General features: G+C 42.2%; 1 protein-coding gene across 1 annotated transcript in view; it reads left to right on the top strand.

The window, feature by feature from the left end:
- Positions 1–22703, top strand: part of LOC138600386 (adhesion G protein-coupled receptor L3) — a 242443-nt gene that overhangs the window by 55902 nt on the left and 163838 nt on the right. Inside the window, exon 3 of the mRNA XM_069671786.1 lies at positions 7739–7965. Coding sequence (XP_069527887.1) covers positions 7911–7965 — 55 coding nt within the window. The 5' untranslated portion in view covers positions 7739–7910. The remainder of the gene's footprint in view (positions 1–7738; positions 7966–22703) is intronic.

Here is a 22703-nt window from a genome sequence, read left to right as displayed (position 1 = left end):
AGTTCACTGTTTAATTTTAGAATACAGTTTTAGCATGCTAACATGCTCACAATGACAATACTAAAATTTTAAATAGGTTTGTTTATTAGTTTACCATCTACGTTACGCATACAGTATTAGCATGCTAACATGCTCATAATGAAAATTCTAAAATGCCTATTTAAATGACTTTGTTTATTTGTTGTTGCTGTTTAATTTTAGCATACAGTGTTAGCATGCTAACATGGTCAGATACATACCTATAACATGGTTAAAAACAAACAAAAAAATCATATCACATAACTAACATGTATATTGAAAACAGTTTTGCATACAATGTTCAACATTGATGATTAGCATTAATTAGCATAACAGTATAAGAGTCAAAAACAAACATGACTATTTTTAACAGGTATATTCAACATCTGCAATGTCTAAGTTGAGTATTCATGCTGATATAATCGCAATGACAATGCTAACATGCTTATTTTAGGCAGGTGTAAGGTGTAATATTTAGCATGTTCACAGGCTAAGTTAAGTTTATTAGCATGCTACCATTTACTTAGCTAAACACAGCAAAGATGTACAGCTAGTGATGATGGGAACGTCTGTAGTCTTGCAATAACAATTAATTCTGAGTGAAACATCGGTCATTTAAAGGTCATTCAATTGTATTTTGTCCTGACACTGCCATCCCTAGAGCTCTTCCGCTAACAGTCACGCTAAGTGTCAGACATTGTAGATGAGGTCATGTTTTTCCCTTACATTTCTATCATACCCATAACCCTGCCAATTCTGTCATCTTGTATCATTGAAAATTGCTCTTGTCAGCACAATACATCGGCAATATATTGATGCAGCTGTCTAAAAAGAAATCCATAGGGTGCGCAGGATTTACCTTTGAGGTCACTGCGTTTTATATCCATAAATCTCTTTCTTCTTCCTGAAAATTGGCTGTTTTGTTCCAATGTTCCTATATTTAGCACAGATCACAAATCCAGCCTGGTTACATGATGACTCTTGGTGTTTGTGGGCACAGCATGCCAATTGCGCCTGGCGGGTGATTAATGGCCAACAGGTAAGGTTGTCATTATAACCTGCCCACCTGAGCCACATTGGATTCACTCCGACTGCAATTTCTGACCTTCAAATATCAGCCAATATAATTAATTTACATCTCCTCTTTGCCTTTTATTCCCCGTTTTTTTTGCTCATCTTTGTATCACTAGATTTCTCTCCATCTGTCCTCCCACCCTCTTATCCTCCATCCCTCAATCTTTCACACTCCTCCCTTCCCCGGTTCTTAAAAGTCCATCCCTCTCTCTTTCCTCTCCTGCCTATTACCCCGCCTCTTCCTCTCCTTCTTCCTTTGTCTGGCGTCCATTTGTGCTGCATTAGGCGAGATACGCTGAGAGAAAAAAAAGAGAGGGAGGAGAGGAAGAAGGAGGACGTGGAAAATGGATAGTGTCTGAGTTTGCATTATAATGGAGAGCTGTCTCAAGGCGCATTTGCCGTGCCTTTAAACAATGTATCTATCTGCATTTATCCACCCCTACTGTACGTCCGCTCAGGCCTTTGTGCTTTTATTTCTCTCCCTTGTGGGACTGTAACCCATCCCTGTAGTATTTGTTTTATTTGTTTTGCAGCGTGTTTTTTTATTGTGTGTGCAAGTAATTTCCTCCCATGGATTGTGTTGCTATTGTTTTGTAGTTAGGATGTGTTTAGTGTGACAGGAGAGGTTGCAATGCCTTTGTGCGCATGGAAGGGAGGAGGGAGGGTCCCATTATTTAACCTGGTCCATCAGTCACACTCAACAAGCCTATCATATAGGGCCATTCAGAGACTGTGGCGGCTAAAGTTAGCGCCTTTATCTGCCTGTCACTGGCTAGCTGTGTTGGGGTCCCTAGTGGAAAACCAATTGTATGAGTGAATGCCTCGCAGCTCCAGGGATGCGCACATTGCCTTAAAAGAGAGCTCTCCATTTACCTTCAGTTTTCACACCTTTCAACCCGCATTAGAAAAGCATGATTTTGACATTTCTGCTGTTTGGTGTTAAAAAAAAAATTGACCGCTCAATTTTCAGCGAGGTTTGGGAGCTCAACCAAGTGGAAAAAATAATCTTCATAACTCTAGAAGGAAAGGATCATCTCGCTTTTTAATCATCTCGGCTCATCTCTTAAGATTTCCGAGCCAGTGCTCATCAATCAAACTGTATGCAGACAGCGTGCGTGATTAATATTCATTTTATATGAGACACTCCATTTGCACAACACACTGTCTGTCTCAGGAAAATTACCAAGTCCTCCCCGCCGGTGTGATAAGCATCTGGACATGAAACAGTTGAAAATCCAAGACGTGGTGCTTAACCCGGCAACACGATCCCACTTCATTACGTATTGTTACGTGGGAGGGCTGCAAGCAGGCGTGACTAGTAACATCATACTTAGCGTGGCCCCATCAGATAACATTGAAGATCATGTTTCACTTTGTTGCGGGAGCATTGTGTGGAACGCGTCCTGATTAATGGAAATCATCTTTGGTTTCCTCAGGTCAGGATGTGACAGATGGAGAAATGGCCTCAGGTGGTGATGAGCAACAGTGTGAGGGCGATGTCTGCATTCATATCAGGGTAACAGAGACAAAGTGCGACACAGTTAGGAATCATAGGAAGAGATTTGCTGGTTAAAACTTATTTCTGATGAGTTGAGATGTTTCAGGAGCATTCAAAAAATGCACCAACAAAACCTCTCTGTTCAATGCTGTCAGTAAAGCTATAATCAAGTCGTTAAAAGGCAAAAATAATCAACTTTTTAGGGAACTTTGTAAAAGAAACATGACCGACCAGTGCGTTGAGGACTGTATCCTCTGTGCGTCGGGCGCCTGCTCTACCAACTGAGCTAAACTAGCGCCCCGAAAAAGATACTATTATGATTTGGGACGGGCTTTTCAAGCAAAGATACTATTTGATAATCACCTGGACCAGTTCGACTTCTATTCAAAAGTCTGCATTTTTCTCATGAGCCAAATCACTTAACGCCACACCAGTTTTACCAGCACCTGCGTTCTCCTTCTTTTGTTCTTTAAAGCTCCTGCGAGGAACTTTATGTTTGTGTTGATTTTGGCGCCCCCTGTGGACAAAGCCGTACCTCTTATCGCTTTGCTGATTTTATCCTGTACATGCTTAAGTGGTGGTTTTGAACAAAAAAATCTCATCCTGCTTTCTTTAACAGTCATACTTGTCACTCACTTTAAATATTAGCCCTGAAAAATGTAAACAAAGGCAGCGTGCAGTTAATTGCTTTGTCTGACACCTACCCCCCCGCCCGCCCGCCAGCAGTTTCTTGTCGCTGACGGTCTGGTTTGAGTTTGTAGGTCATACAGAGTAATCACAATTAATTTCAGTGTGTTTCATAACCAGTGAAAAAATCCGCACAGGAGCTTTAATGGCAGTTAGCAAACAGCTTTCAGATGCAACACAGCCAACGTCTTGCAGATGTACTGCATTACAACAGGTGCTGGTAAAACGTGTGGGAAAAGTGTATTTTTAAGATGAGATAATTGTCGCATTTTATATAGATTAATGACTATTTGAATATTCAAAATTCATGACCCATCTCTAATTATTTTATATGCTGCGAAGCAATAGAGAGTTATTTGGTTTAAGTACCTTTTTAGTATGTGTTTAATGTTGGTTTTGAACAATCAATATGCAGCTCTGCTTTATGGCAATATTGTATTTTTTTCATCAATGTGCATGAATACCCCAATTTGTTCAGAACATTATGCCATGAATTTACATTTAGTTATTTTGTTTGTCTTATTTATTTGTCTCCAATATAAAATGACATTTAGCAAAGTACCAAATCTGTCCCACTTAGATCTGCCATATTGCGAATTATACAAATCTATCACACAATGTTCTGCTGTTCCATTACATGAGGAAATGAGCGGGGGGGGGGGGAGCATTCTGATTCATGCATTATAGTTGACATTTGAATGAAAGCAGTCAGAAAGTGAAAGTACAAAAAAAAAACAGAACTCCCAATAATAACAGGATTTTTTATGACCCCTTGTTCTTGCACAATATCTCTTTTGCTTTAGAGCAGAGTTCTGCAAAGCTGCTCAGAAATCACAGCGCAGAGACAGTGACTCATATGTAAAGTGGTAGTTGTGTATTTAAATATGAAAAGGAGATCCAAAAAGCATGTAAAACAATTGGCGCACTGTGTTTTACTCCTGGCAAAGTCTCTTGAAGAAAGAGAAAGAAAAGGAAACTGCAGCACAAAGGCTTAATGACACTATGATGATAATAAGTGATGCGCCAAATGCCACAACATATTATTCATTCAGATTTTTGAGCTTCTTCTTTGTAATTTATCTCTTTCAGGTGTTGTGTCATTGACAAATCACGCATCATGCCTAATTGCAACATCACACGTTTGACTCTCGCCCAACTCCAGGAGCCAGGAGTGTCATCAATGCCACGTTAGCGGGAGGTGTTTAGTAGTAAATCAGCAAAGCCCAACATCTTCTTTCGTAGCTTTTAACACTGAAATCCCGCATTACCACGAGCGTCTTCGACACCTTCGCAGGAAGGTGTTTTTGTCATTTTCAATATCAACACACGTGGCTAATGAATGTTTGTGAACTGAGTAAAACTTAAATCACGCTCCTGGCCTCTCATTTGTCTTTTTCACCCTGTCACATCATCCCCCGCCGCCCCCTCCCCTGATAACTCCCGTGATATCACCCAGCTCTGTTTTCCTTTAACTTGATAGAAAAGTCAATTAATTCAATCTGTCAGGTTTCATCTGGGCCCCGTTGGCACCCGCACCACGGCTAAAATCACAAACACAACATCATCGCTGATTAGAAAAAAGTAGTTCTGCAGGAGACGGCGGCGCCGTGATGAAGAAGCCTCCTTGATGTGGCGGAGAACAGAAGCTGCGGCCGCCGCTCGGCCCCGCTAAATGTTGGCCGGCTTATCTAAGGGAGTTGTACTAAATCCCCCTCAGAACAAGTACCCTTGAAACGTCAGCGCCATAATGTATCATAAGGCTCCTTCTGGAATACAAGACAAGCTGGCAATGCCGGACGACCGCTCTGTCTTTTCTTTCTCTTTTTTAACTCCGTTTTTTTTTCATTGAACCGGGTCCAAGCCCTTCTCATAAATATGTATTTTATGATGTGTTCTTTTGGCGGTTGATAGCACTTCCTGTACCTTAGCCCACACGCTTCTTTTTCTTTTTTATTGTGAGAACAAATTAACAACTGTGATAGCGAAGTGTTTTTCATTTTATGTGATAATTTCTAAGTAACACCTGTGCAAGTAGTTTCTGCTTTATCGGCTGTGCTGTGAGATACGGTGCATGGCGTCTCACTCAAACACAGATACAGATTCTCATTGTCTTCCGCTGTAGCAACAGCTGCTACATCGCTGCTTTTTTAGGGGTGCGAAACCTGCAAAAAAATGGTCTCCTTTGATACATATTTTCAACATGTTGCCTCCTTTCTTGTCTTTTTCCCTGCCACCAATTTAGAAGTTGTCCTACAGTATAAACTTCAAGTCCAATTTGCCGCTTGGACAGTGCATTCTGAATGCGTATTTCCAGGAATAATGTGTTCTCCTGTCATGGGAGTCACATTATCTGATTTCTTGTCATATTTAATTCCGGCAGCTGTCAGGGGGTTTATTAAAAGCGCTGTTTACTCACAAGGATGCTTCTTTGATCACACAGACATTGCTATTTTAACGTCTTAAAAGCCCTGTCGTCATGTTTATGTAGCCAAAGGAGCGACAGCACAGTGGATGTATTTCAGAGAAGTTATCGAGTTCTACTTTTTGGCTTCTCTGCTAATGAGAAAACCGACTTTTAACCTCTTAATATTCCTCTGTTTATGCACAGACATGACAGGCTTGCGTCCCTTCCGTTAAACCCATTAATAACTCCTCCCAAAAAATCAGATTACTCCAACATAAGATTAAGAGCCACATTTTGAGAAACTCACTGCATAGCATAACTCCATTTCGGATGCCTGAATCGAGGTGTATTTAAGATGTAATGTCAGTCAAACCTCCCCAGTGCCTTGTCCTTTGATGCGGCGCTCACGTTTTGACCTTTTATAACCAGATTTTCCCAGCATCCCACAATGGAATTAACTCCCCGCGATATTAAACGCAGCACAGAATGCCTAATGTGCAAGGATAATGCTTGTGTAGGGATGGCGGGGCATTGTGTGTGCGCTCTGCGGCTTGTATCATTTTGCAGAGATTATATGTCTGCGGCAGATCATGGATGATAGTGGATAATAGAGGGGGGCTTGGATTGCCTAATCATTAAAGCTGACTTAACCTTAATAGCATGATATGGGCTGATATAACGCGGATAATCTCATCAGAATATAGATTAAAAAATGTAACCTCATTTCACTGTTTTTTGTGTATTTTGCTGATGAGGTTTTGAATTGCAAACTTTGCTAACTTAAGTGTTAAAGGGCCAGTTCGCCGATTTTCAACCTCAGTCCTATCATGCTAGTATAGGGAGCTAATGCCATTACGTTAGGGGAAAAAATGCAATTTAGCTCTTTAGCTTTGGAGGACGCTATCCGCTTGCGCCCTGGAAAACCTCTGCCAGACTACGTCAAACGCACAATCTGGCGGAGGCCAGGGAGCTGGCTAAACTACACTTCCTCAATCTAGGACGCCCGCCTCCGATGTCACGTCTCGTTCAAAATCGTCAGGTTTGAAATGTAGACTGCAGACCTGAAGATTTTTTAGACGATCCACCGGTATATTCTCGTTTAATTTCAGATTCTGTGCCGCTCTGAGCCAAAGAGCGTCTCTCGCTGGGCCGTTCCTTTCCGAGGGAGGGGCGCAATGCACGCTGGGTGTTGTAGGAATGTAGAATGTTTGTACAACTCTCTCCACAGCTATGGCACCAATTTCAAATATTATTGCTTCTATCGATTACAGAGAACACCAGCTTTGACTGATAGTGGCGTTTTCCAGGGGCGGACTGCTCCATCCAGCCATAAATCACATTTTATGCTAACTAGCATTAGCTTAGCGATGACTTCATCCACTGTCAGGAGTCCACCGATGACTGCACTCCCGAGAGATTAATGCAGGTCAAGGGTAGCCCCGGCTCATCCATCATTTCATCCTTTTGCTGAGGATTTGAACCGGTTAGCCATTTTTGAAGTCCAGTCGCCATTTTGTTTTTCTGTTTTGCAAAAAAACCTTCACAGGTGCAAAAATCTCAAACTGTGAAGCGTTTGCTCTCGCCCACAGGAAGGGAAAAACACAGCAGTGCATCTTAAGTCAATTACCATCAGGCCTCACAAGAACACACACAAGGTCTGGAGCACATATGTGCATGGAAACATAACACAGCATATACTCAATACGCACACATATTTGTCCACCAAAGCTCCCTCCTTGTCTCTCTGTGGGAGCGATTTGTCGGTAAGGTGGGGGAGTTGACACATCGATGAGCAAAACAACAACAGAATATCCGAAAATACATTCTGGAGTTCGCACAGTCACACCCGGTATGAGCTCAGCTGACTGGAGATTGAGCAACTTGCACCCAGTCACTCGATGACAACTCGAAACCCACGGCGCCATAAGGACCGTGCGCGAGGATGATAAAGCCATGGTGCATCCATCTGTTGTGTTTCTTACTGGAAAAGACACATTTTTGTTCCTGTAAATGAAGAAACAACTCACTTTAATGTGTTTTATTTTGTGTTTCGACAGATTCTGGACGGCATCTGGCACCCGAGCGACGGGAATTGCGGCCTTGTGGGGGAAAGCGCCACAGTGGAGGGAGCCGTGCCATAAAGGTAGAACCCCAATTCGGGCATTCGCCAGCAAAAGACTGACCTCAACTGGGACCTTCGGCAGCGGGCGGTAAGAGGAGGAGGAGGCCATGTGGACCGCACGCCTGCTTGTCCTCGCCAGCCTCTTCGCACCAGCCGCTCTGGGTGAGTTTGGCTCATTAGAGCTTGTCTTTGTGTCTAAGTAGACGTGCGGATGTGTTGCACAAACACACCTCTTGAATTTTTGGAGCGAAGTCTCACCGAGTTTCATCCTTTTGCTATAAAAGTGCCACATTGTTTGATCCAAGAGCCTCTGACGTTGTCTGTGTGCTTCCTGTCTCCTCGCGCTAATTAGCAGTTTTTTACTCCTTAAACTCCCTGAAACTTTTTGTCTCCTCTTTTTGTATTTTCGTCTGTGTGTGTTTCTGATTTTCAACCTATTTTAAGATCCGTCCCTGCTTCTCATGTCTCACTCTCTTGCTCTCCTGGCGATCGCAATTGAACTGAAATTACTTACCAAGAATCATTAACACCGCTTTGGCTTTTCGGCGCGTGTTTAGTAAAGCGATAGTTGAGGGAGGAGGAAAAAAAAAAAAGACCTCTTTTGTCATTTCACGCGTTAAGATCTTAAGATTAAGTTGCAAAGTCTTTCTTTTCTCCTTACTCGGCGTGGTTTAGCAGAGTTTCCCTTTGCCGTCTGTGGATTGTTTCAGAGGCTAAATGAAGTCATTTAAATTCAGATTAGAAGACTTGTATGGCGGTGGTCGGGTGTGTGGAAGTGGCTGGTAACAATCAGCCAGGGTTTAGATGTAGGGAGTATTGGGAGAGGGGCAATAGCCTGTAACAATGTTAATTTGACATGGCTAAAACCATTAATGGGAGATTTGAAGTTAATTGAATTGTTTTTGTGCTGTAATATCAGCAAGCTGTGCTGTGTTCATCATCCAGCGCTAATGAAGGCTTTGGTGGTTAGCCTTAATGCTCAATAGAAAGAGGACAGGTGATAGTGACATGTCATCTGCATGCATCTCTTTCAATATACGTCCTCTGTGTGTGTTTCAACACCCCGGATATTGTTGTTTTCCAAGGATAGGAATGATTGTTTCCAACTGCTGGTAATTTGATTGACTTAATATCCATGTACTTCAAAATATTGCTTCAATTCCAAAAGCTACATCGGCAGTTAACCAGCCGGGGGCCATCATTTTTGGCTGTTGCTCTGTCCCGTCTTTGAAGCAGTTCCAACACATCATTGAGCATCTGTAGAATAACTCTCTGACGTGATTCCAATATGGAGGAAGATGGTGAGTGCTGAGGAAACATGGCTAAGTGTTGATTTGACTTTTGACTGCCTGGTCATTCAAAGACACCGCAGCTGGATCCATGAAACAGAGACAGCTAATGCTAGCTTGACAGTAATGTGGATATGGACAGAGAGCTATGTTTTTGAGAGCTGCTGTGACTCGGCAGATATGACATGAATTAAAGGGACAGTTTGCCAATTTTCAACCTCAGTGCTATCGTGCTATTATGGGGAGCTAATGTCATTATGGTAGAAGAAAAAGGCAATTTGGCTATGTGAAAACGCATCATCTGGTGGAGGCCAGGGAGCTCGCTAAACTACACTTCCTCAATCTAGGACGCCCGCCTCCGATGTCATGTCTCGTTAAAAATCTGTCTCGTTAAAAAAATGTTTGAAATGTAGACTGCAGACCTGAAGATTTCTTAGACGATCCACCGGTATAGTCTCGTCGTATTTCAGATTCCAACCTGCTCTGAGCCGTTGCCTGCAGCGAAAAACGTTAGTATTTCACTCCAGCGTCTCTCGCTGGGCCGTTCCTTTCAGAGGGAGGGGCGCAATGCACGCTGGGTGTTGTAGGACCGAGAATGGGCGAAACCCACGAGCTGTTTGTACAACTTTCTCCACAGCTATGGCGCCAATTTCAAATATTATTGCTTCTATCGATTACAGAGAACAGCAGCTTTGACTGACAGCGGCTTTCTCCAGTCATGTTGTTCGGGAGTAAGTGGAAATGTTGGGAAACTAGTCTAACCAAACCAAACCGAACTTAGTTAGCCTAGCTTTCTAGCTTCTGGGTCGTATACAAACTTAAAAAATAAGGGTTTAAATAATGGATTACAGTACAGAGCTAATGTATGCAAGACAACATCTTGTATCAGAGCTTGTCATTAAATAACACTTCGATGAAAACTCAAACGTCGGTCCATCGTCCCATGAGAAATGTCCAACCAGTTATACATACGGCAAAAACCGTCCCCATCCTGTTTGCAGATGTCTAATCTCTAAAGTTAATTAGATGGAGATGCATAGTGCTTATACATAAACATATTTCCCCACTTTACTACTTATTAACAAGAGATATACACATTTTGCAATATTGAATTGAAAAAAATAAAATAAATAAACACCAGGTTCATTTCTTCATATTTCTACACACAAAACAGTAAATTGCCCTATTTTTATTCCTCATTCACTGGCTATACGTCATGCGTCCCTGGACATATTTTTTCCCCAGTTACTCATAATAGCTGTTTTACCTGCTTTTGCTCCTAATCCGTGTCCTTGTACAGTTTACTCAGTGAAATAACCAACATATAACAACATACAGCAGCATACTCTTGTATTTGCTGTAACCTTCCAATACAATTTCAATGTACTGAAGCCCCTACAATGTCAAGAGTGACACACAGGCAGGCGTATCTCTGCGCAACGAACCATAAACTAAATAGGTTGTGTGCGGTCAGTGTTATTGGTCCTCATTGTTTTAACCTCCTGACCTTGTATTTGATTAGCATTGACTCTTAAGTGCTGTCTACAACAGATGTGTCAATCACACAGCCCCTAAGCATCCTTCAAGCCGTCCATGTGAATCTTCTGTCTGCAGGCTTCATTAGAGCTGCGCTGTCAGACTTCTCTTACTCAAGTCTGTTGTCTACAAACACCATCAGACAAACACATGCCGTGGGATTAGAAAGATTCATATCAGGGTCTATTTGGATGGATAAACAGTCATTTTTGGACAACCAATTAGAAAGTGTCATGGCGGATTGGAGATGTTTGGACGTCTGGCTGCCCTCTGAAGACACCCTGCAGCTTTGAGAATTCCCAACATTTTCTGGATTGTTGGCTTCGTCTTCCATTGCTTTCAGTTTGTGACAGCACGGTATGAAAAAGATCGGAAAAGCTATGCATCAATCTAAACATCTGTTTTAACCATTTGGAAAGGCAGCAATGCATGCATGATTTGCGACAAATGGGCTGAAACGTGCAAAAAAAAAGAAAACCTACACCGTCCTTTAAATCATTCTGCTTTGTCTGTCACATCACAACAATCAATCACTCATTGATCCCAAAGGAATAGGCGACATCAACCTGACAAGCCATCTCGCAGCCATGGTATTTGGAGCCACATTGCGCATTCAAGGCTTGCTTGAACACCAAAAAAATTGACAGTTTTGTTTAAAAGAAAAAGCAATAATTTGACACCCAACGCAACCGTGTTGCTATAAGCGGACTCGGCCAGATGTTGCCGGTGAATTGTTCTGCAGCTGTGAGAGCTTTAGTGGGAATTTTCAGCACGGTGTCATTGTGCATGTGTCTCCCTCAGAGTGTTGGAGGATGTGGACTCCAGGGGATGCTGGCCTACTTTGGAAGCTATAGTCCCTTTTGTCTGTATGCAGTCAGGCCCAGGCATGCACAAACGACGTGCAGAGATGAACGGCATCACTCAATGGGAATAGCACTGTTTCTTTTGACACACATGGGAAGTGCAATGTATGATCATGACGAGATGTGTGCAGAAAATAGCGTGTTAGATAATATTGCAAATTTGGAGCGTCACAGCGTCTTGCCCTTTTCTTGTCTTTATTTGTATGTCAGCACGCACGCAACTGTCTGACACTTTACCCCGGTCGGAGGAAAATGAGCGATTTTTCTGGACACGGCGAGATAAAAAAAAAAAAAAGTCAATGATTGAATGCAGCTGGAGGACTGTTGGGGATGTGTGTGGGCGGAGTTATGAGTCTTTTGTTTGCGAGTGTTTGCGTCTTCCTTTTGTGTGTGCAAGCATAGCCACAAAGATTAATAAAATGTTCTATCACAGATGCAGTCACTGGGTTGAAAAATAAGGAAATCGCATCCTTGTCATTGTTTTGGTCGCCGTGAATAACAATGGAAAAAAGCAATGTCCCAAACACTCCGGCCATGCCTGAGCAGCGCATTAATCATGCGTTTCTGTGCATGCGAAATGCTCCAGGAAGGATTTCATATTCATTCCACTTAATCCCCGCCCCGTGGAACCGGGAGACATGGCGGCTGTAATGGATGGCGGCTCGTTGGCCAATCGAGGAGACGAAAGCGTGAAGTCTGACATGTATTTTTTCATGGTCAGATACCGGTGCATACATCAAGCCTGGAAGCAGATATCAACCTGCCTGAGGGGGGTGTAGGTGCGTAATGAGGGATGGACGGGGCAGGGGGGCATCTGCTCTGCACATGTGTACAGTGGCTGACAAGGGCCCGAATGTTTTCCATTGGGAGACACCGAAACCGCCAAATGAGGACACAATGCAAATTCAAAAAGACAGCACAAATCTCCGTTGCAGCACATTTGACCTCATCAGCCTCCGTACATGTGTGTTTCTGTCTTTTCAAGGCTGGCGTGTAAAAGAAAACATCTTTTTTTTCTTTCCCTTCCTGACAGTCAGAAAGCCTCTTACTCTTGCAGAGCTTACAGAGTTGAAACCAGGCGAACAAGCACCCTCCAAACACCCTCTGCCGCTCACATTGAGGCGTCAGCACCCTTACTCAAAGGTTAGCTGTGTGTAACCAAACAACAACATAAAACCCCCCGACGTCACCCTCCCTGTTCCCGTACCCGATCCACTTAATTAATCTCCTTGTGCCAGGGCACCGGCTCCATCCGCCAAGGCATCCCTGGATTTGCCTAATTTGCTTAATTAATTAAACAAATGATTTATTCGAGCTCATATTTCAAAGCGGCAGAAAGTTCTTTGTAGAGCCCACTGAGGCATGTACGGTTTTGTTGTGACTGCGAGATGCCTCTTGAAGCATTGAAAATGTAAGCGGGCCTTTGGAGTGGGTGGATGTCAATCATTCGCTTGGAGCTGCACAATGTACGGGCAGATACAGTACGTCAGAGCAGGGCTGAATTATGTATGCGCTATTAGATTAAGGAAATAACTTTCAGCGGTGTTTGTGTTTTATGAAGGTGAGGTCGAAGGATGATTGCAGTTACTTTGCTTCAACCTGGAGGGCATCAGGTATCTTGGATATTTTGAAGTGTAATATGAGGAGGTTTACCTGCGGATTAAATGCAGATAAATAAGACACGTCATCCCAAATTATGACCAACTAATGGGTCATAGTGTTGGACCTATTTTGTTATAACCCCAGAGCTGTAGGTTAGCCCAAGTCAAGTTCCATTAAATGCACCTTAAATGCAAGTTCATGTCTATTTTCCATATGAACATTCAAAGTATCTTTTGTTGCTTTTGTTTGCATAAATTGTACTTTTATTTTGCATAGCTGGAAGAGTACCAAATACGACTGCTCATATTAGTCGTACAGGCTATATTTTGCATACAGCGCATGTACACAGAATAAGGGACATGCTAAATTACATTAACAACACATACAGTATGTAGAATTATATCTCTGTGACGACGGCCATTAGGACAAACAAGTGTCCTTGATGTTCTCATATGAAATGTATATTTGTAGATTTTTTTAATCATTTTTGTTTACCGTAAAATCTGGAATATAAGTCACACCGGAATATAAGACGCAAGTCTGTTTTGGGGGGTATCCCAGAGGGAAAAAAAACATTTCTATAGCTATAAAAATATGCATACATTTCCACACTATTTTCATTCATTTTCCTTTAAAACACACAAATTACAGCCCACCATTTGTTTTCACCATGTTGAGTTTGCAATCCTGCTAGCTACCGGTGCTGTAGCTCGCGTTAGCTGGCAGCCTACGGTAACGTTGATTGTTGCCGGTGCATGTCCGCGACAGCAAGGAAAACAGCACCGCTGTTGCGGCATGTTGTAAATAGGAGACGTTGCAGCAGCTTGGACCCGGAAACAATGTGACGTCACCAGGTAAAACACAGTAACACAATAACATACCTCTCTCTGCATTTGAAACTGGTATTAGTCGCACTGGTATCACTGGCACTTAGATGAGACAAACTCGTCATAAAAGTGCGTCTTATACACCGTATAGGAGTCTACAGCAACTGTAGAGGCTCTTTAAAGCTGTACATAGACACAGAGGACCTCTAAGCTAAATGCTAACATTGGAACTGCAACATGCTAATTCAAGGGTTTAATCTCAAAGGCAACTGGACTTGGTGGAAGTTCCTGAAGATGTTTCAAGAGCTTCAACCAAGTCCAGTTGCCTTTTGGGTTCAACCTTTGAATTACCATGACTTGGATGACCATGCTAACAAACATGCTGATGTTTAGCAGGTAAAGTTTACGCGTAATCTAGCCTGGTTTTGCATGTTGACATGTTTTAATTGTGAATTAGGACGAATGCCAAAAAAAAGTGAATAAAAAAGTATAAACTGAAAATTACTGCTGATGATGGCACTAGAGGAAAACTCAGGAGACCAGCAAAGTTAGCATAATCCATCCTGGGGGGGGGATATAAATGTCTGAACCAAATTTATGGTAATCCATCCAACAGTTGTCTTTATATTTCACTGAAAACCACAAACGTAAACCTCATGGTGAAGCTAGAAAAACAGTCAGGGGATCACATCCTCTGGGGCCCATGAATGTCTGCACACGATCTCATAGCGATCCATCCTGTAGTGATTGAGATATTGTAGTCAGAGCCATAAACCACAACGCTAGCATGGCCTAAAACTCTTATTTCTAGCCTTGTTTTTTGCCTTACTTTATTATGCTACAACCTATTGCTCGTTTCACTGTGTTATATGCGTACCACCCGCCTCAAACTGGAGCTGGGAATGAGGAATGTATTGCACATTCTGGTGCAATAAATGTCAAGGCAAGGCTGCAGGAGCACTAAACAGGCTCTGGCAGGGAAGCATCAGCTTGTGCAGGTTGACATTAGCTCGTCCCTGGTGCACGGTCACTGCACTTGATTCATGTTTGCATGAAAATACAGCATCATGTGTGAGGATAAACAAAAGTGAGTTGAGGGGATGAGACTGGAGGAGACTCCACAGGTTTTAATTTAACGACAGGCTAATTTATTGCCTGCAAAATGCACTTGTTAAGTATTTTGTTACTTCACTTTCACATAAAACTTTGATCGCTTTGAAAACGGTTTCCTCAGAAATGCCTTGGGTTTCATTCTTTAACAGATTTTCTATTCGCCTCTCTTTTTTTTTTTTTTTTGTCCAGGGAATGGATTATGCTTTTCCCCAAAAGCCACGCAAGGTTTCTGGAAATAGATAATAGTTTAGCAGTTACGGAAAAATTACTTTGTTTTTATACCGAGCCTGAGGGTTGCCTTCACAGCTGTCATTTGGACGCCAGCTTATTCCACGCTCCTTTATGAATGCTAATTTTTTTTGTGGGCATTTTGTATTGCAGTTTTAGTGGGTCTCAATTTGCTTGGACATGTGGCCTTAGTGTAAATTGTCTTTGTATTCATTCTTTGTTTCCGTCCTCTGTAACATTTTGTGTGGCATTTGGCGTGGCGCTCAGAAATCCCCCTTCCTTTTATGTTCTTCCGTAATGAGTGGAAAATCAATACCTGCTTGATATGGGGAATAAAAGAATGGCCTTTGCTGCCCGTAGCATCAGCAGCGACTGCTTGACATCGCCAAATTGCTGTCAGAACTGGCAACCAAAGAGGAATGAATGACAGCAACATTAAGAATGGCAGGGTGGGGTTAAATACCCCCGCATGTTTTATAGGTGTCCGGACTTGGACCTGTGTATATCTTCCGAATGCGTCTCTAAGACTCCCTATTCATTCAGCCCAGTTACACAGGAGTAATATGGTAAGCGCTGAATGATGCCATTTAAAGTGGACTTGCAGCTGGCCGAATGGTGTTTAATGAGGACAGATATTGACAGCGAGGTCAAGTGGCAGTGGATGCTGGTTTACATTAGGCTGCATAATGTGCGCGCGTGCGTGCTCGCAGTGCGCGTTTGTGTTTGTGCTGTCTGGCAAAGCGGAGAGAGAATCGCTAAGTAACCCCGCAGACCAGCACACAGGGCAAAAATGGTGGGCGTGCAATACCAACAGGGTTTCCCACACTGCATAGCAGCAGGGGTCAGGCAGTAATTTGGGGTGTGGGCGGGAAGCGAGGAGCAGGAAGGGCAAACAGAAAGCACGCAGAGAGACAATGCAGCGACCTATGCTTTACTCAATTTGTGGAATTAATTACTTTTTCCCTCCCGAGCCACGCTGTGAAATCTATACGTGTGCTTTTTTTATTCCCCGCCTTTCAAAAATACGCCCAACATGCAGCTGACATATTTGCATTGTGATGACACAGAAGATGCGGGGCACATGATTATATGTTGCAACAGACAGCACGCTGCTGTATATGCAAATGCATCAGCTTTGTCGGATTGGCACAATCATGGGTGAGGTTATGACCGTGTGCATGGTGAGGCTGTCAAACCCCCCCACCCACCCACCCACATGATGAATTGTTACTGCAGCAGCACATAATTACAAAACACACCTAGAGGCGATTCTATTTGCATGTTTGCTAATTATTCAGATTAGGATCGTCCTCTTTTTAAACCACATGTTGCTAATAATACACATCTGTGTGTTTGTCTTTGGAAGGGAGTTAGGGAGGGCGATCATTTGTTGTAGCTGCAGTCCAAAATCATAGATGAATTTGTAATAAGATGCCATACTGTAATTCAGAGGCCATTTGATACAGTCTGAGTCAGATTCAATGATAATTTGATGCTTTCACTGTTTAATTAATTCCTTAATTGCTATTTCAAATAGCAAAATGCCCCCGAACATTATTCTTTTTCCACACAAATGCCAGTAAACATGGGCAGTGGTAGCATTTTAGTTTGTCCTGGTATTGTTAGGCTCTGTTTCCTCGATCAGTGTCATCCTTTTAGATTCAAATGTTTCAGGCACATTATCGGCACGTCATCAGTATCTGCAGATAATGGCTCGCCGATATTTTCTGCCGATACAACAACCGATAATTTACGCCGAGATGATTCCCTAAAAAAGTGTGACGTAATGTTACAACAATAACTCGGCGCGAGTGTGCATGGGCACTGCGTGCACCACATCTGTCGAGCGCGAAGCAGGGTGCAAGACGTCTGCTGTGTGGCAGTTTTTCAAAGTTTCTGAAACGAACAGCAAGGTTGATTTCATTTCATGTAATTTGCCCTCGTTGTGGCTCTTGTCAGGATTGTCTCAATATTACAGTTTTATTTCAGAGAAAATGTTGCATACAAATAAATATGGCATTTTGTACATCACCTAAGTTTAAGTAGTTTTCTCATGTTGCCCAGTGAATGTGTACATTTAAAAAAGCACTGTATTATGTTATTTCTGCATCTGCCAGTGGGCCACTACAGGGGAGACTTGATGTTCTTTGCAATTAGGTGAAAAAACATGTGCCTAATATATCGGCATCGCAATCGGCAAAAAGGGTTGGAAAATATCTGCATATCGGATATCGGCAAAAAAATCAAATATCGTTTTTTATTTTGATGCATTTTCATGGGGAAAAAAATAACCCATGGCTTCAGAGTAAAGCCTCAGACTCTTACTCATGCTTTAATTTATGCAGAGCCTACGATGTAGCCTACACAAGGGGCCTATGGTGTGAAAAGCATGAACACTTACGTGCTCAGCATCTGCAATTACACAGCCAAAACGATAGCTGGCGGGGGGGGTTTCTGTGCTACTGTAATAAGCTTTTTCTGACTTCTTTGTGCGCTTCAAACAATGGCAACTGACACGGCAGTAGAGCAGTGGTTCCCAACCTGGGGGGCGCCAAAGATCACTGGGGGCGTACGAGGCTTTGTCTGCACTGAGATTGGACATGTTAAATAAAATCAAAAAAAGCACGTACTTGATAATCAAAAGTCTGTTCAACTATTAAAAAAAAATATATTTTTTGGTCCTCAAATACAGTCGACACTTTGTCGGCTGTACCTCTGCCAACTACAGGCTGATTGGTGTTCATTTTTGCCAATAAAGATTTGGAATGAATCACTTTGTTTTGGTACATGTGTGCGGGCTACGGGGGCTCAGCCTGTCTTAGATACAATGCAGTAGAGCATGTTAGTGTTGGAGCTAATAAAAGTTGCAACCCAGAATATATGCACACAAAATACCCCTGACAGACAATAAGTTTTAGCCTCATGTGGAAGCCAGCTGCCTGTAGCAGATAGCTAAATACTAGCATTAAGCACAGCTAGCCAGTCACAGTTGTTGCTGTCTGCATCTCCACTGTACTTTATTTGTGCTAAATAATAATAATAACAATAAAAGGAAAAAGCTATACAGTAACATAAAGAAATGCACAGGCAGATGTGGTGTTGCAGTTTTTTATGTTTTTTTTTTCTCCAACTTATAGCTTGTTTCACTGTGTTATATACGCCTCAAACTCCAGCTTGGAATGAGGTATGTATTGCACATACTTGTGCAATAAATGTCAAGGCAAGGCTGCAGAAGTACTAAACAGGCTCTTGCAGGAAAACATCAGCTTGTGCAGGTTGACAAGAGCTCGTCCCTGGTGCAAGGTCACTGCACTTATATCACGTTTGCATGAAAATACAGCATCATGTGTAAGGATGTTAAGGGGATGACACTGGGAGAGAGTTCGGACTCCACAGAGTTAACAAAGCTAAGCTAACTAGCATCTATCTAACTATCAATATATAACTGTCCATCTGTGACCTCAGTAACACTATTGATCAAGCTGTTGCGGTTCTGGCATTGTTCATGACATTGAGACATACCGATCTCATTTGAAGGGAAGCTTTCAAAGACCCTGGGAATTTCTAATGCATCTTATGTAACGTGTGGCTCAATAGCCCGACACAGCCAACACTGAAGTGGTCTCCCAGATGAGAAACACTGGCACTTCCTGTTGATAAAGTCACCCTGTCACCTGAGCAAGAAAACTTGTTTGTCTTGTAAATTAAAACCGCATTCTTTAGTTTCATTATTTAAGAGTACAATGAGAGCGTCTAAACAAGTTCTCCGCTTTCATTCATACATTGTCTGTAAATCCTGATTGTAGTCTTGTATTGTTTGCCGAGTGAGGCTTTGTTGCTGCTGTCGAGAGCTCCGGGAGCAATTGGGGGCATAAGAGAGCTGCGGAGGAAAATAAAGGTGCTTTCCTTTGTAGGGCTCAGAGGACGGGGTGACGCGATACCACTTTTATTTGACCAAGAAAGGGAATAATTGAAAAACAAAAGGCGCCGAGGATTAATTAGTTATTTAATGTATTCATGGAAAAACAAAGAAAACAAAAGACCTGATAGCATTCGCCTCAAACTAAAGTTCACCACAGATGCAGCAGGGCCAATTATGGGTAAGATGCTGGTGACCCATCTGCTATGTCATTGAATAAACCAAGCATGCAGTAACTGGCGATTTCATCGCCGGAAATCAATATGAAGTATTGTTAAGTCTGCATTCAGAGCGAACGGGCGGGAGTGGGATCAAATGATACCGTGGCACAGATTAGCCCATGAGACCTTGAGGATAAGAGAGAGGGAGGAAGTAAAAGAGAGGTGGTGTGGGGCGAGCTGGGGGCGATACTGGAGATGGCCTTCAATATGGCCCAGTGGCCTTGTACGGGAATTCAATACGGCCATTGACAAAAGAAGGCCTCCATTGTGGAGCCTCCTTTGGGAGGCCGTTCCATTTCCTTATTAATTGTGCTCTCATTAAAATAAAAGGAAGGGGAGAAGGGATCGAGAGTAATGATAGCTCTTCAGCGTGGCCCCCTTGCTTGGAAGAAAGCCAAGGTCAAGTAGTTTACAGTTCCAGCGCTTTACACAGCATAGAAAAAACACCGTAGTTTATGTATTTTATAAACTGCACACACATTCTCATCTTCCTCGCACTCCTACACACAACAACACAAATCTTCCTTATGGGCTCCAATCACATCCTCGGCAGATGAACAGTATCAAGATTTTCACACTACAGCTGTCAGACATGGGAGGAGTCTTCACTTCAGGCCATGGATCACTGATATCCTGACCGAATATACTCCCTAAAGTAGCCCTCTACTCTCGGTTTGAAATATAATTCTGCTTAATTAAAACTTGGGTTATGTTTTAGTAGTTTTTTACCATTAGTTCTGATGACATTTTACTTACAGAAAACTTTGTACGGAAGGTCAAAAGGGCCGTAACTTAAACTGTTCGCTTTTGTTTTCCTATTCAAATCAGTTAGTTTGAAACCTGCTTTATCCTCAGACCTCTTCGTCGTTGTTACCTCACATCGACCTATTTTGCAATATTGATTTCCCCCCTCAACTATATAAGAATTAGTTAGTTATTAATATGGAAAGAAACAATGGTTAAGTAAAAACATTGGAACAAATAATACTGAATTATAGTATGATGTCCTGCAGTGCTTTTGTGTGTGTAGAGACCAACCTGATAGATGAGTTGATCTAATTAATTGATTGATTGTCCGCGTTAGTAGAATTCAACAACAAAACAATTACCTAATGGGAAATATTCATCTAGAGATCCATAAATTAAAAAAAAATCTATTTCATCACAGTGGTGTTATAGTTTGTACACATAATTTTGGAGATGCACTGCATCTTATTTACCATTTATGTCTATTAATGTTGGCAAAACAAAAGAACTTCTTATTAAAACGACACCCAGTGTATTGCATTACCCTCTGACAACCAAACCTAATACGAATTCTTAAGGATTTTTTTTTCTCCAAATACCTGCCGGCTACCGTACTTAGGGGAGAAAATAAAAGACATCTTATGCAACACTGAGATAAAAAAAAAAACTTCTGCTTCTTATGGCTTTAAATTTATATTACATTTAATATCCTGGATGGTACAATTGTACTGTATGGATAATTCCATATGTGTAGTTTCTGTTGTTCTTTAAAACCAATGTGCAATGTTCGATCAACAGGAATATACAGAATTGATTATACATATTAATACATTTTTTTGCTACTATTTTTGTTTAGTTTTTTCTTCCATATGGATCTGCAGCTTGTCACAAGCTTTGTTAACGTCTGACAGCCCTCATATCTGCCAGCAATATAGCTCAGCCGTCTAGTCGCCCGTTGTGTATGTCTCATTCTTGACACACTCATGTCTGTACTGAGATGGAGAATACCATCGCAAAGACGTCTTTTTTTGGGAGGACTTGGGGGGGGCTGAGGGCAAGAGCCGTAACTTCCACAGACATCTCGCTGTGAAACCCCACAAAAGACCAACTGTGTCAAAAGAGAAAAATTGCAGGTGCACATTCCCCAGTGGTGCACTCCCTCTTGCCTCCCACTCCCCACAAACGTATTAACGCATGCAAGCACACACACATGCACACACGCTGCCTCCGTGATCACTGCCGCTCATTTGTTGGCAGGCGAAGGAGGGGGGGGGCGGTTAGAAGGAGATCCTTTTTCACTCTGATAATACTCTCCTTTCTCTGCCACGAGATGGACGGAGGAAAGGGTTGAAACTGGAGAGGCAGAGTGAGGGATGTCATTCCACAGCAGGCATCGGCATCGAACATTATGACATGCCATTTTTATAGGCCCACTGCAGATGTTTCTCTGCGGCATGTTTCCTTTCCATACAATGGACAGTATTTTGTGTGGGGTCAGGGGGAAGATCCAGGGGGTCGCCCTTTCACTGGGAGGGCTGGATTTATAGGCTAGTGTCCATTTTTAGTGACATAACCGAGTCAAATGGAGTTCAAATACATTACAAATTAAAAAACATTGGTAAAGTTATAAGGTGCAACTTTTAGCTTCAGATTTTCCCACTGAATCGTCAACTTTAGCCCATATTTCAATGGATACATTGCAAACAGAAAGTGCTACTAGCTAATGCAGAATGACTCATCATGACACTTGTTAGCTTAAATGCTTCAAGTTAGCTAGCAGCTAACTCCCGACCCCCGAGACAACAAAACACTTCCTGTGTGTTGTCGTCCCAAACTATTTCCCCAAATGAATCTTTAGAGTTAAGAACTGACACCCCTGATGACACATTGGCAACCTTTGTCATAAAGCATTATGGGAAACGTAGTGCCAAAACTCTTGCCAACAAGTGTAAAAACACAACATAAAAATACTGGCTGTTTCAATTTGATTATATCTTTACCAGACTAAGCCAAATAAATACGTCCACTCAACAAAGGCCATTAGACTGACATTATCCTTGATTCATTCACTTACAGTTGGCAACAATGATCCGACAACTAGATAACTTTGTTTGTCTCAAAACTTTCTTACAATGTGCAACCTCCCACCTACCTGCTAAATGCTAATATTTCCACCTAGCCTAACCTATCTTGAAAATGACATTACAAGCCATCTCTATTTAATGCAGTTTTGATGAAGCTCTAATCCTGTAAGTAAAGGGATTGAAAACCAATCTATTATTGAAATGGGGACGCACACAATCGGTGTATCTTGGAAAATATCTGAAGTTTTTGGGCTCCATCCAACTTTATTTCCAGGAGGCAAACCAATGAATGCAGCCACTTAGCTTCTCAGTTTCTCAGTAACACATTTTTCAGATGTTCTAGTTGTTTTTTGAGGTGCAAGCCTGTCTCAATGTGATATTGCATCACGCATCACAGCTCTACACCTGCTTGTGTGAAACCATGTGTTTCCTAAAATCTCGCACTCCCTCCTATTTCATGCTCCTTACACT

This window comes from Semicossyphus pulcher, unplaced genomic scaffold (assembly GCF_022749685.1).
Source record: "Semicossyphus pulcher isolate SPU_LCO1_2020_fin unplaced genomic scaffold, fSemPul1.0.p SCAF_21, whole genome shotgun sequence".
NCBI lineage: Eukaryota > Metazoa > Chordata > Actinopteri > Labriformes > Labridae > Semicossyphus > Semicossyphus pulcher.
Note: the sequence above shows the minus strand (reverse complement) of the source record. Positions and strands in the feature narration are given on the sequence as shown.